This window comes from Corythoichthys intestinalis, chromosome 15, assembly GCF_030265065.1.
Source record: "Corythoichthys intestinalis isolate RoL2023-P3 chromosome 15, ASM3026506v1, whole genome shotgun sequence".
NCBI lineage: Eukaryota > Metazoa > Chordata > Actinopteri > Syngnathiformes > Syngnathidae > Corythoichthys > Corythoichthys intestinalis.
The window spans coordinates 15,475,587-15,491,485 of NC_080409.1; the positions used below are offsets into that span (position 1 = coordinate 15,475,587).

The following is a 15,899-nucleotide window of genomic DNA, read 5'->3' on the forward strand; positions in this document are numbered from 1 at the left end:
AAATGATAATGATTTAATTTTTTCCCCCCATTTTCTTTTGTGTTTTTTCATTGCAAGCAAAATAGATGAAGATATTACTACCAAAGCATTTGTAATTGCAATCATTTTCTGGGAGAGATTGAGCATTATCTGACAGAATTGGGGGGGTGCCAATACTTTTGGCCAGCACTGTATCATTTATACAGCAGACAGATATACACCTGGAGTGCACTTCATGTTTTGACGTCAGCTCATCTTGGTGGCCTCAAATAGTGAAGTGCCATCTGCTGTTATGGAATGGAATAGGTGGCACCGTCACGGGACTTTTGGCAGTCGGTGAGTTAAATGAGAATGCACTTCAATCTGCAAGCAAATGCACTTCGATATGTATGCAAAAGCAATCAGATTAGTAATTGCACTTTTAGCCACTTTAATTTGTTTGATATTTACGAAATAAAATGGATTCTATTTTTGTAATGATCATCATTAATGCGTTGAAGTCACACCCTTAATTTTTCGGTAATTGAATAAGCAGTATCCTTCGTTGCACATGGTTCTCTTGATCGGGACCGAGAGAGGGTTTTGTAGGAATATATTTTCATATAATTATGCATGATCATAAAGATTTGTTAATTGCTGTTCTAATACATTACTGTCTTCCAGGCTTATTCACAGAGTGTCTGCTTTTTAACAAAATGAACTCTCCTCCTGAAAGCCGATAGGATAAGTGGACATAGGAATTTACTGTTTACACTTTGCGATTCCCTAGTTTGGCTCAGGAGACGCTGGGATGAACTTTCTCATTTGCATAGGAATAATACTCTGGCCAAATCGTGATCCGGATTGATTCCACTTCTGATGGCGGGGGCCGGGCTGTTTTGCAATTGGACTTTCTAAAACGGGTAGGCAAACTATTCCACAAAGGGCCGCAATGGGTGCGGTATTTTGTTCCAACCTATCATGAGGCCAGGCCAGTGTTCATAGGCGAAAACGTGCTACAAGAGGCGAATTTGATACCCAAAGTACTACCGTGCACTTTTATTTGTTTAGATGCATACAGGCAGAATGTACTAAAAATGCCTTATGAAAATACTTAAACGGAGGTATATCAAATAAGGATGGTTTAAATACGCTACGTGTTTCCGCCGAAACCTCCTTGGTTTAAGTGTCTGTGCTCAATCAGTTCGAACAAAGATCAGGACCCGCTGTGGCCCTCAAGGACCGGTTTGCCCACCCCTGTTTTAAGAGGAGTCTTTTCTGTATTTTGTTCTCATTTAAAATTGATACTTTGTTTTGTTTTGTCACGTCATCATGTTACAAAACGTGCACCTTCCTCTGTCCTGTAGAATAAAGGCTAACCGCTGTAGAGAATTTTAGCTCTAACTGTTGTTGCAGTAAATTATTATTATTTTTCTATACAGTTCCAACGCATTGTGTTCTGCCCTCTTAGGTGTGTGAGAAAGAAAAACTGCTGAGTGAACGCAATCAACTGAAGGTGTGTATGTCTGAGCTGTGGCAGAACCTCTCCTTCCTCTCCCAGCAAGTTTGCAGAGATGCGCAGGACAGCCATTCCCCTCCTGTCTCCACCAGTATTGACCTCACATCCACCCTGGCATCACTGGCTGCTGATGAGGCTTCACACCACCCAAAGTCACTTCAAAGAAACGAAGTTGTAAGTGTATCAGACGTCGGTCCCGATTTAGGGGAGCTGAAGAAGGGGCATCCGCGGGTGGAAGTTTGTGGTCAGGGTAACCCTAAAGGCCCGCTCGTGTTTGCACCAACAGAGGAAATATTCGGTCCCGCCGTAACTGTGGATTTCTGTCAGGAAATGATAAATAAATGCACAACAGAGGAACATAAGAGACATGACAGTACTTAAAAGTCAATAGTAAATGTTCTCTTGGCGACACATGCCTGTCCTTTAAGGTATTAAACTGTAATATTTATTAAAGATGTTTTTGAACGGACAGCGAAATTGTCCTCTCAGCAATACAGTTCACAGGTATTTTCCGGACTGGTTAGAAAAATGCTGGCAGCTCTCGGTCCCATTGTATCTCTCATCTTGACTCTTTCTTCCTGTCAGCTCTCCTCCCTCCTACGTGCATCGCGGGAGGTTAAACTCAGGAATTTCTCAGAATGTTCACCCAAGTCCTTTGTAACATGTTTAACATGCATTTTAACTTTTGGCAGTGGTCTTATAGCAATTCTGGCTTCTTCATTGCAGAAAACTCACTACTAAGCCTAGCGGACGCATTAAAACTCCAATTACAATTTCTCACTAATTAGCCATCTGCATCTCTGTTGGGCTCAGGATGCTCAACTGAATTCACGCAGCCACATCAATACTGGCCAACCCAACAGTGTAATTTAAAACAGATGTAAATAGGAGGACAAAGCATTTAGGTTTCATATCTATTACTTCTTATTCTTGTTGCAAGAAAACAAACTTAGTTTAAGAAAAGGCACTCTTTTGTTCTATTGTATGTCTGTAGTTGGTACCCTCGCAAAAGTTAAGGCTCTTATATTCTTTTGACAATATACATGGAGCATTGTGTTCTCTACCAAATTAAGACCAAACTGACAGTGCTGTGCTGCATTGTGAGAAGAGGGCTCCCCAAAATACAGTAGTTCTAACACCAGCCTCAGCAAAAGACCACTGAAAGCTGTGCACAGTCAAGGTGTCAACTTGTTAACCAGATAACAGCTGACATATAAATCATACTTGAGCGACTGAACCCTCCCCACACACACACATTTTCACATTTGCTTTATAACAAAATTGAGGTGGATGTTTCTCAAGTTTCTTCGAATTTAATTGAATGGATTAATAATTGATCGATTTTGCTTTTAAACTGGGGTTTTCAAAGTGTGAACCGCACCTTAGTTGCGTCACAAAACAAAGCTAGATTTTATTTTTTTTTGTTCTTTCTTTGAGAAGAATTAATTGTCAAATAAGGTCATCAACTATTTGAATGTTTGAGAGTGGTTTGAGGGCCATCTATTAACATTGCGATCGTTTACGAAGATTCCAAATTTCAGGCGGCAAATTTGTATTCGCTAACGCCTAACTCAGACTTGACATGATTTTTGGGGTCGTTCCCGACGATCGCAGTGTCAGATTACACGACATTAGCCCCTTTCACACACATCTCCCGGTAAATTTCCGTGTAAGGTGACACCGGATTTACTCGCGTCATTGCCTTCAAACATGGAGAGATATCCCGGGAATGACGCTGGATGGGCACTTTCACAAACTTGTCCCGTTTTGCCGACTCTGCGGTCTCTGTGCAGGGAGGGCTGCTGGCGCGGTTTTAGACCCCGGACATTACGTCGTTTTTGTTTGGCATAGGTTGTCTCATTCTGTTGGTCAGATTGTGTTTTGTTGCGGAGCGTTTTTTTTGTGGGAGCGTTCCCGACGTCATACCTGCAGCCAATTCAAGCTCATCAAGACTGTGTTTAAGCCCAGGCGATTCAACAGTAGGGTGCCGAGATATTAACTTCCTGGGCGCCATTCGACACCTTATACTCTCGAATTTCGTGTGTTTGCTAGCTTGTTCGTCTGCTGCCCTTGTTTTGAAATCCCCTACGGTGTAATGGTATTTGAGTGTATTTGTTTTGCTGTCTCATCAGCTCTCTGCCTACCGCTTAGGTTAGTATTATTGATCCCCGTCGACCTACTGTCACGGACCCATTGTGTTATTCCCCCTTTTCCACGACTGCGTGTAATTTAGTTTGTATTTAATAAACCCCTGAACGCATCCCTCTTTTGTTTTTTGCTTTGAGGTACAACCTAGTTTCCGCAGTTGCGGACCCTAACATTGGCAACAGAATAAACCAAACATTTCCAAAGATAGACAATGGACTCTCTTCCTTGGCTTTGCGATCCAGTAGCAATTTAATTTCATGATGTTTTCAGTTTAATTTAGCTATTTCCAGTTTGCCGTGTTAATAATTGTGATGTTTGTTTACTGCTTTTCGTCTTACTGTGAAGAAAGAGCCCATCAGCCCGCCATGATATTTACATCATCAGCCATCATGCTGTGACCCGGGAATCAAACGCATGCTTTCACGTGTGCCTCGTCCTGGAAAGTCTCAGACATTATACTAAGACGCGGATCGGTAAGTGTCCGCATCCTCTCCGTGTCAGTCGACCCGGGAAATTGCTTTCACACACAAGGGCTGCCCGTTTAAAACCCTGGATTTTAACGGTGTTCAGGTATATGTGAAAGGGGCTATTGTGTCATGATGAGCGCGGTCTGACAGCTGACGATGTCAGGAGGCAGGGTAAGCAGCTGTCAATCAGTAATGGCGACGGAGGCCCTTTGTATCATAATAGTGACGGTCGTCTGCTGTGCTCTGCTCGGTTCAACACATTCACTATAAACAAAACAGGAAAAAGTGATGCACCGTTTATTTTGTCTGCGGAGGGTGGAGGAACACATGTAGGTGTCACACGCTGCCAATCTCAGGGAGAAGAAAAATACAAAAGCGGGAGAGTGCGCGCAAGAGAAAGCACACGTCGGTCAGGAAGTTACACCATTTATCAATATTCATCGACAAATGGAAGGAACATGTAGTACTTGTCACACTATGTGGAACAACAAGTAAATATTCTGACATGCCAGACTCCGAGACGACAGATTGGCAGTCTGTGGATATGTAACACTACCAGTAGTGGGTAGAGAAGCCAAAAATCTTACTCAAGTAAAAGTAGCCATAGGCGGGTAGTAACGAGTTACAATTAATTGAGTAACTTTTTGACAAAAATGTACTTCTTAGACTAGGTTTACCACACTATACTTGAGTATATCTGTCAAGAAGAAACAATACTCTTAATCCGCTACTTTAGGCTGCACTAGAGTCGTTGCATTTTTCCTCTTTATTCTACATATTGATTTTATTTTTGCCAGAGATGCTGACAATGGCTGTTTGTTTCACCAATGAGGCGTCGCAACAACAACCACGACTCCATTATACCTATCAGAGGTAACATTTTTTTTCTCCACTAGAGGGCACTCATGCTCTTTGGATGAGTTATGGATCATAGTGTTCTGGTTTAAATTTGATGATTTTTCTGTTATCTTTTGGCATAATATGGGTATGCAATAGGTTATAGTAAAGTACAATAAGTGCTGAAAAAGAATTATTTAAAAAATCTGACATTGTAGGCAGTTACTCACTATGTTACTTATTACTTCAGTATTTTTTTCAACAACTAATTTTTACTTGTACTTGAGTAAATGTTTGGATGACTACATGAGTAATTTTATTTAGAAGTAACACTACTCTTACTTGAGTAAAATTATTTGGCTACTCGATTCACCTCTAGTAGTGATACTTCAGTATAATGGTACTCAAGTAAAAATAGTAATCCCAAACATTTACTCAAGTACAGGTAAAGTAATCTGTGACAAGACTACTCAAGTAGTAAGTAATTGCTTACAATCTCTGAATTTCCATAATCTATAAGAACTATTCTTATTATTATACAGTGCTACAACCCATTATATAGCCATATTAGGCCCCAAAAAATCTCAATCAAAAACCTCACCTGTCCAAAGAGCATTATTGCCCTCTAGTGGAAAAAGCATATTTCCGACCATGAAATTAGACTGATTGTATCTTTGATTTTGTGTGGTCTGTCGATGCCAAATGAAAACTGGGAGAGAGGTTAAAATCTGCACTTTCAAATAATGTTGACAACTTGAAGCACTACAGTATGTGAAATCATTAAGCTTTTAATAAGCACTAAAAGACGCCACGTGAATGAACAAGCCGCCATGATCAAAGGGAGTTCGGACTTCAAGCTTGTATGTGGTCAAGTGACTTTATTGTTACGTCCGACTGATTCTTCACAAATCTACTCAATTAAAAGTAAAAAGTTTGGCATGGAAGATTACAAATTATTAATTAGATGTACATTTTTCTCAAAAGGTTACTCAAGTAAATGGAATAAATGTAATATGTTACTACCGACCTTTGCACACTACACAAGGCTTCGTAACCATCCATCACCGCCATCACGTCAAAATGTCGGCCTCAAGAATCAATGATTCTCCACTATCGGTCGGGCTAAAATTGTGCTAAAATGGTGTTGTTTGAATCAGGCATTGTGGAGCTCTCTGATTTCCTGGCCAATTTATTTATTTTGATTTTCCCGCGATTTGAAAACAAGCAAGCAGAGTGTTTGAGGTCAGGCTTTAAATATATCCCCATGTGTGTCGTCAATTAACTCACATAATAGAGTACCGCAATTAACACGTCAACTTTGCTCATTAATATTAATGACGTTAGCAAGTGTTGCTAGGGGCATCAAACTCCGTTTGTCCCTCATGCTAAATTCATGTAAATCACAGGTGTCAAACCGATTCCAGAAAGGGCCAAGTGGGTGCAGGTTTGCTTTCCAACCAATGAAGAGGACACCTTTTCACCAATTAGATCTTTTACATGTGTAATCAGTTAAACTTTGTCAGGTGCTGCTTGTTTCAGCAGGAAGTTCATTGGTTAAACTCTCTACGCGCGTTATCGGTTGGAACAAAATGCCCCGACTAGGCCCTTTCTGTAATCGGTTTGACACCTGTGATGTAAATAGTCCACGAACGAGATGTTTACTGAGCTAAACCTACCAATTCTGTCTGAAAATGATGTCCCTGGTACCAAATTCACTGATAAAGATGTGGAAGAGGGTTAGGGAAAAAAATCCAGAGGTAGCTTTTCTATCAACACCTTTTTCTTGTGTGCATTGCCTTACGCCACTGACTTTCTTCTGTTTCAAGAAACTATCGTTTACCACCATATGCCTTGTCTTTCTTATGTATTATATCCTCTGGTTGTCTTACGTTTCTGACCGTTCTTGGGATAATTTATATTGCTATTTTTGTGTAGCGATCGCAAAAGCTACTCAGTGATGGCCAACGAACACTTTAAATTTTTTCATTAATAACAAATCTTAGTTCTATTTATTTATTTACACTTCCCCCTTACTAAGGTTGTTTCTTTACAACAGAATAGGTAAAGCTGTTAAATCTAGAGCGTACCTGTTGGCATGAACAGGCTTACTACAAAAAGATCAAGGCCAAATATTTTATTTAACAATTTATTTAAATATCCGTATTTTAGAAAAATAAGCCTACATGACTGTTGTGATTTATAAATAGTTAAAAAAAAAAAAAAATCAGGTCATTCATTGTCAGACAGAAGCAGCACGGCAAAACGCCATGCTAAAAAATAAGATGGCTTACCTCTTCGGGGCAGGCAATGGATCAGGATCGTCATCTGTAGGACCATGGTCCCCAACAAACTTAAACTGGTCTTTTGGACGTCCGAACATGATGATCCATTGTTCACATTTTTCCCCTTTAAGTTTTTGGCATCGGGAAATGAATGAAGAAAACATCCTTCATATGTGGACAGTCATCATGTCTAGAGTCGTTTCTACAAGTTCCATAGCAGCAGTGTTTCCTCGGCATGTTTTTGTTTTTTTAAAGATTACTGGCAAAAAACAAGCAATACATGGGTTGTATGCGAGCGTGCTTCTACGTTGACTAGAGCTGGGAATCTTTGTGCACCTAACGATTCGATTATGATTATGATTCAGGGGCTCCGATTCGATTATAAAATGATTATTGATGCACCCCCCTCCTTTTTTAAATTTAAAAAAAAAAATGTTTTGTACATTAGTTCCAAAATTGTTCAAAAATCCTCTCAGGCTAAACCAAACTACTATTTCAGTATCAAGTTAACATATAACAGTAATCAAATATATACAAAAATAACAGTAAATAAAAAACTCCAGTCCTCATTCTGTATCAGCAGCTTTAAACTACATTCAATTAATTAAATGGTGTGAATCAACTGTTACAGTTGTTAAAATTGCTCCCGTTATCCCATAATTTCCCTTCTGTCTACTTTTGTCAAAGTTTTAAAACTATTTCATCATTTAAAGATAGATTCAAGACAAGATTCTGCCGATTTAGGAGTATTTTAGATAAAAAGTTAATTAGGTTCGCTACAACAGAGCCTTCTAGAGAGGTCTACTGCTTTAGGATGGCGGCTGTTTACTTACGCCGGAAAGTCTGTCATTTTGCATCTCTATTCAGTAATACATGTTGGAACACCGACGTAGTCTGTCAATTTTGCATCTAGTTCTACATATATATGATATCTACTGTAGTCGTATGTTTGTAGCAACTAGCAACTGGACGTTGTTTGTAGCGGCTGTCAGCCACAGTCAGGTATGATTGTTTTTTTTTATCTACCGGCATGAGTTGAACATGGTATTTACTCTCGGTCCGTTCCTCATTGCGTCCCAAATACCGCGCTGACTGTGTTTTACTTCTGCTTTACCTGGTATAATTCAATAATCGGAATTTGGATATTTGTGAACCGTTCTCGAATCTTCCACGGCCAAATCGCGGATAATCTAAGAATCGGAAATTTCGCACGCCTCTAACGTTGACCCCCTTCCGGTTTACGATGGCGACGTCACACAGCCTTGCAATCTGAAAATAGCATTTGCGCGCTACGCTATTGACGGCACACATTGGCCTATCAAGAGCTTCCAAAGGCATGACTCATCATCTGGACTTCCCTATGTGTCTTAAAAACAGTACTATTTGTGTATGTTAACTTTTGACCTAGAAAAAAAACAAAAACTAATATAAAATTCCCTTATAAATTCTTGCAATACTGTGGCTTCTAAAAAAATTAATATCAGTTATCTTGACTGACCTAAAATAGATGTTTAGTCTGATTTGACTTTAGAGAGTGAGACATAAAAACCTGAAATGTGTGTTTTTCCACAGTGTTTGTAAACCACTGTCTTAAATTGTATTTTGTATGAGGTTTGTATTTGCAGAAAAGTCATCTCACAGTACTTAGTTTTGGGTGAGCTAAACTAGAGCTGCTTTGAGTGCTTTGTTGGACCTGCCTTTCAGACATGCTATTTAAAAACACGACATCAGTCATCAGAATTTTGGTTTAACAAATCATGTTGTGCTCTATTTGCTTGAAATCCGACCAGAAGTTTTCAAATAAACTGCAAGGCAGTTTTTGCACATTTAGCTGATGCAATCGTCAAAGCGTAGTAGGTAGAGTAGGCGCAAGCTTTTGTACTGTACATAATTCCACACTTTGAAAATCCCTAATTTAAGCATGTTGTTGCTATAATATCTAGTATTCACTTGACATCCTGATCTTTAGGGATTAATGGTGAGTGTTCTAAAAAAAAATGTGTGTTTTTCATTTGAATGATTTCTTGTCCTCTAATCTTAAGGATGAGCTTTCACAATTGTGGAACTAAAACAAATACAAAATGCATCCCCATTATATTTCCATGTTTTTATTTGATTTTTTTTTTTTTACTTAATATTTGTCTTAATGAGCCCTTCAGAATCTTATGCGATTCATTACTTGCTTCACCAGATAGTTAAACTTGTATAACTTTCTTTTAGGCACAATACATGCCAAATTGGCTGTCATTTGTGACTGACATAAGTTTAAGTCTTATCAAAGGTAGCGTAACAAGGGACATTAGGCTCGCTGGGGCATCATACTGATGAACAACAATAAAACACTCTATTTGCTCCTGAGTGTAGGACATTGAGCACCACACACCATAATTCCTAACCAATCAAGGATTAGATTAAAAAAAAGTTTTTGTTTATCAGAATACCTGTGGAGTTTAATACCCCTTGTTACACTCTATGAAATGTCAAGTCACAGTTATCTATATAGCCCTTAATCTTAACAACATCTCATAGGGCTTCACATGCTCACAGTTGGACAACAAAGAAAAGACATCTCCTGATTAAGGCAAGGAGAAGGTAAATGAACTCTTATGCAAAGTTTTCCCATCAAAATACATTTGTTGTAATCTATATGGTTGTTTTTCCCTTTTGTCATATCTATATGCTAGGACATCATTTCAAAGTTGAAGCACTGCCAAGCACTTACAAAAGTTATAACTTGACGCTGATACTGCACAATTGCATAACATTGGCACTTATTTAAAATCTTAACCTAAACACTCCAATTCCCCAAACCAATTCAGGATCATGGATAAGATTCAGGATCTTAATCATTTCTACAGTCCATCCTCTAAAGTATGAAGGAGTATTTCCACCGGGTTTAATTTGGTTGCAGGGTTTCATTTGGTTACATTATTTCACAAAACTGAGAACATGCCTCACATTTTTGTAAAGATTATATTACCAGTACATGTTTTCATCGGAGAAAACTGATGTGGTCACGTTTCCACAATGAAAAGTAATCAGTAAGCTTTTATAAATGTACCAACAGTCAAAAAAAGTTTGAAACAAAATGGAGTAAAGTGAAGCTGTCCAAATGACCTATTTTACATCTGCGGTGTTTGGTGATTGTTTTCATGTGTTAAAGGGAACTGAGTAAAATGACATGCTGATTCTATAGTTTAAAAAAAAAATTTTTTTTTTTAAACATTTATTACATAGACCCTTTGAAAATAATTTGCAATTTCGACATAAGTCGCCGTTGTTTTTTAATGCCACAGTAGTGATTGCGCTAAAACTGCATGGGAAGGTCAGCTTCCCCAGAAATGTAAACACAATAAGTGATCAAATGTGTACTGTTGTGTGCACATGTCTTAGACTAAATTTCAGCATTAGCTTCTTATCACTGGTTATGATGCGGCTTGCTTTTCATACATGCGCACAGCTTCACAGTCCTTTAAAGAAACACTAGGTAACTTTTCAACCTTTATAAAATATCTTCATAACATTTGTGATATGTCAACTGACAACTAGTTGAATGAAACTTCTTTTATGTCTTGAGGAGATCTGTATCGCTTCCACTGGCACTTATTAACTTTGAGGGTGGCAGGAACCCTGCCACACAAAAAAACCCCCTAAAAATGTGCTGACTGCTTTACGGCATGCGTCACTTCCCCCTTTCCCCATTCGTTATAAAGACTGAAGACGATGAGAACGCTTTCGTGCGAATTCTGCAAAGATGGCAGAGCAACAAAAGAGACAAAAAGTTTTGTCCAAGGAGACAAAAATAAAGAAAAAGGGAGGCTATCTGGATAAAGTTCACTCAAGAATAAACATTTACCTGGATTTTACTTTCAGTACAAAATCAAACGTTTCTTAATATTAATATATTGTCATATTCTATTGTTTAGCCATGACTGGATTCATTACCTCATTACTATTCGTCCTTCACACAACCGCTGAAAACAGAAATGTCGTTTAATTCATCTGCAGGCGACACTTCGCACTGGTCCTCATGGCAACACACTACCATTTAGTGCTTTTTAATCACAAGTCAGGAGTGCCCTTTCACGGCTAGTTTTGGATAAGGTTTACCCTGTGGTCGGGCAGTATAACATTTCACAACATGTAAAATTCTACATTTTAACATATACAGTGAGGAGAAGTATTTGCACCCTTAGTGATTTTGCAAGTTCACCCACTTAGAAAATAGGCAGAGGTCCAAAATTTCAATCATAGATGCATTTCCACTCATAGAGATATATATTTTAAAAAATCCAGAAATCACGTTGTATGATTTTTAAAAATAATTTATTTGTAATTTACTGGGGTTCATAAGTATTTGTACCCCTGAGAATCAGCAATAATTATGACACTCAAAGGGTTGTCAGTCTACCTTAAAAAAAGTCCACCTTTATTCCATGAGTAACCACCCACCACCCATTTGAGCTCATTATTGTCACCTGTGCACCCCACAGTCAGTCATAATCCAACTGCTACCATGGGCAAGACCAGAGAACTTTCGAATGACACCAGAGAAAAAAATGTTGAGCTCCACAAAGCTGGAAAAGGCTCTGGGACAATTGGAAAGCAGTTTGGAGAGAATAAATCGACAGTTGCGGCAATTGTTAGAAAATTGAAAAGGCTAAACATGACTGATAATCTTCCTCGGACTGGGGCTCCATGTAAAATCTTTCCTCGTGGGGCATCACTCATGATGTGAAAAGTGAGGGTTCAGCCCCGAACTACACGGCAGGAGCTTGTCAATTACCTAAGGAGAGCCAGATGCACAGTTTCAAAGGCTACTGTCAGTAGAACACTACGGTGCAATGGTTTAAAATTATGCATTAATCAGAAGGTTCCCTTGTTGAACCCAGTACATTAGACGGCCTGTCTGAAGTTTGCCAGGGACCATCTGGGTGATGCAGAGGCGTAATGGGAGAAAGTCATGTGGTCAGATGAGACCAAATTACTGTGAAGTATGGGGGTGGAAACCTAATGCTTTGGGGCTGCTTTTGGGCAAAGGAGACAGGACAACTGGATGATGCTGTATAAAGCAGAGGTTGTGGTGAATGGTGAAATGTATCATCAGATTTTGAGCCACTACCTCCTTCCTTCAGTCAGAGACTTGAAGATGAGTCATGGCTGGATCTTCCAACGTGACAATGATCCGAAGAACACAGCCAAGCTGCCCAAGGAGTGGCTGCGTAAAAACCATATCAAGGTTCTAGAGTGGCCTAGCTAGTCTCCGGACCTCAGTCCAATGGAAAATCTTGGATGGAGCTGAACGACAACAACAGCCGAAACCTGACAGATCTAGAGAAGATTTGTGTGGCGGAATAGGAAAGAAAGCGTCTGATCTCTGTTATTGTAAACAAAGGCTTCTGCACTAAGTATTAGCTCTGATTTTCTCAGGGGTACAAATACTTATGAACCCAAATAAATTATTTAAAAATCATACACATCTTTTAAGATTATGTCTTTATAAATGGAAATGCATCTATGATTGAAATTTCAGACATCTACCCGTTTTCTAAGTGGGTGAACTTGCAAAATCACAAGGGGTGCAAATACTCTGCTCCTCACTGTAAATCGCATGCCAGATCAAACTATGAAAATAATGTGCAACTTGTAGTTTGGAAAATACGGTATTTTGAGGGGTAAAACTTTGATTAAAAAGCAGCAACCTTTACAAAATCAACTTTTGTGCAACACAGGAGCAAACTGAAAAATAACAAGGAAATATTTTCAAGAAAATACAGAATTAAGACCAAAATTGATTATATGCTGGACACAATACTTTTTATTGGATCATTTAGCTGAAAATTTCACAGAAAGTAGCGAATTGCTTTGTAAAGTATTCGAGAAATTAATTTTTGAAATCACTATTCACAAATAGTTCCATGTCCAAAGTTTCGGTATGTCTCTTTTCTTAATGCTGGTATGTAATGTTTGAAATTTAAATTTACCGTAATTTTCGGACTTCAAGGCGCACCTGACTATAAGCCGCCACCCGTTAAATTTGACATGAAAATGGCATTTCTTCATAAATAAGCCGCACTGGACTATAAGCCGCCCCTGTCCTCGCTGTATTATGGAATATTTACACCAAAAGATATTAACCGGTGAACTATTTGACAGTGGCAAAATAAGACTGTCTATGATCAAATGAACCACCACAAAGCTCTGAACCAATTGGCTGCAAAGCTTCATTTAGCCATCACTGCTCCCATAAGGGAGACAGTCAACCTCTGCTTCCGCCTGCTGTGAACACTGTTGTCGTCCATCATGCCTCCTAGCATGCATTGCAGTGCTACAGATGCAAATAACAAAATCATGTTCCGTGCAAATTATTTCTTCAATTACTGTTCCAGTTGTTTCATTAATTGCTAGCTATGGTATTTGGTAACACTTTATTTGACAGTGGTGCCATAAATCTGTCATAAAAACCATCATAATTATGACATAACACTGCCATGAGCATTAATGAATGCTTATGACAGATGTTTTGTGTCATCCGGCAAATTATTTCACTTTTGAATAGATGTAAAAGATCTGAGCTGAACATAAATGATGCATAATTTGCCGGATGATACCTAATGACTTCTGTCATAAGCATTCATTAATGATAGTGTCATGTCATAATTATGATGGTCCAATAGCAGTTTTATGACGCCGCCGTCAAATAAAGTGTTACCTATTAACCCAACCAAATCAGCAAATAAGCCGCACTGGACTATAAGCAGCAGGATTCAAAATGAGGGGAAAAAAGTAGCAGCGTATAGTCCGAAAATTACGGTACTTAATAGTAAGGTAGGTACCAGGATCCTGGGTACCGAGATAGGAGTTAATTATATGAACAATTAACAAAAATATGAAAAATGTTTCATGAATATTTTCAACACAACATCTTACTGTATTTTGCCACCGTTTTTCATTCAAATTGATTTAAATCAAAATGTTGACACCAGTACCACAATTTAAAAAAAAAAAAAAAATAAATAAATAAAATTGCATACTTTGGAGATGGACAGTAGTTTTGCTAAGATACAGTGTAATTTATAAGAAATAGCTTATTACAAATCATAACTCTTTCAAATCTGAATTTATAGTCATCTCTCAAACATTTCATGTGTGCACCAATCCAACTTGTGTATTTTCTCACAAACAAATGTACTAAAAGGTTTTGCAACAGGACGCTTACACTGTCACACACACATTTGTGGAGACGAAAAGCAAAAGTACTGATGTCAATGTGTGAATCTTTATTCCAAATAGTGTATGTTGTGAAGCTCAAAGTTAAAAACAAACACAGTGGTGCATTATTGAGTCAGGGTAATGCCAAATTCATCTGCTGTTGAAAAGTCAATGGAGAGGCACGTGGCACGGGTGAGTGTTGCTGCCGTCTGCTTTGTCACTCTAGTCAACACGTTGTCCCCGCTGCTCTATGGAGTCCCATCAAATGGTTTAAGGTTCAATGCTGTAACTGAAGCAGCTGTAGATACAGACTAAATAAAAGCACTTGCTTACCTTACAAGCAGAATGAACTTTTACCAACTCCCTGATAAGACCCTGTAAAGCTGATAGTTTTCTTATTTGAAATTGTGGATTGTTTTTCAGATTAGATACTGATCAGCTTCATATCATATGCTTTCTTCCTAAATGTGAACTTTATTTATTTGAGGTTTTGGTAGTGGTTAGGTGAAAAAATGACATAGATGTGGGGGTGCCCTTTCTAAAGTTTTTATAATTGACAATTTAATGGAATTACTAGGGGTGTAACAATACACTGATCTGGTACGATACATTGATTGGTAACAACGATCCAACCAAATCGGTACGCAAAACATCAATCGTCATCGTTTGGCTGGCATTTTCCTTAAAAGAATGATTTTCATTCAAAGTCTAAAATTTGTCACAAAATTTTCAAAATGGTATTTTTAACGGTGCTAGGTCAAAAATGTAAATATCTTATGACATCGTTTGAAGGCCCCTTGAATTAAATCGAATTGAAATTGAATTGTGACAGACTTTGTAATATCAGCAAATCGTTGTCCAAAGAATAGTATTGTATCGTCATCTAATTGTTTTTTTACACCCCTAGGAATGAAACTTTTTTATTTACTTGTCACACGTGTACTTAAGTTGTTATATTTTCCTTAAGACGAGTGAGCATGTTTACAATTTTACTATATTGTGTGTTATTTTTTTTTATTTGTAAAGGTACTGCTAAGACCACATAATTATGTTAAATCGAAAAGAATTTAGTTTTACTAAATGTTGATAAATTTGTAAGAAAAATAACACATTTGAAAGATGCAGCCATATTTTCTTTCTCCCCCAAAGGCCAGGCTAACATGAAAGATTACAATTTTAAATTCATGTACATTTTTTCATGACACTCATGAATTGTGCATTTGCCCTAGCTGAGGCCACTACAGCTATTGTACATATATTCCCTTATGTAAATATGAAGAACAAAATTATTCAGTAGTAAATAAATGATCAAATCAGTCAATCCAAATGAAGTACTTAACAGGAAAACAAATTTCTAATGACATATTTTCAAATTACAATTTCAATAGTTGGTGATCCGTCCAGATGGTACTCCACCTGTTGCCCACAACCCGGAACATGATAACTGTAAACGCGGTAGATAATGAATGAATAGCT

General features: G+C 38.2%; 1 protein-coding gene across 2 annotated transcripts in view; it reads left to right on the plus strand.

Moving 5' to 3' along the window:
• LOC130930785 (transcription regulator protein BACH2-like) overlaps positions 1-10,442 on the plus strand; it is a 60,984-nt gene extending 50,542 nt beyond the window's left edge. The window contains exons 5-6 of one of the 2 annotated variants that reach the window (XM_057858907.1): positions 1,430-1,474; positions 1,570-1,699. In XM_057858907.1, the coding sequence (XP_057714890.1) occupies positions 1,430-1,474; positions 1,570-1,575 (51 nt within the window). In that variant the 3' untranslated portion in view covers positions 1,576-1,699. Of the gene's footprint in view, positions 1-1,429 lie in introns of both variants that reach the window. The other variant, XM_057858906.1, reaches the window with a different exon arrangement.
• The last annotated feature ends 5,457 nt before the right edge of the window (positions 10,443-15,899 follow it).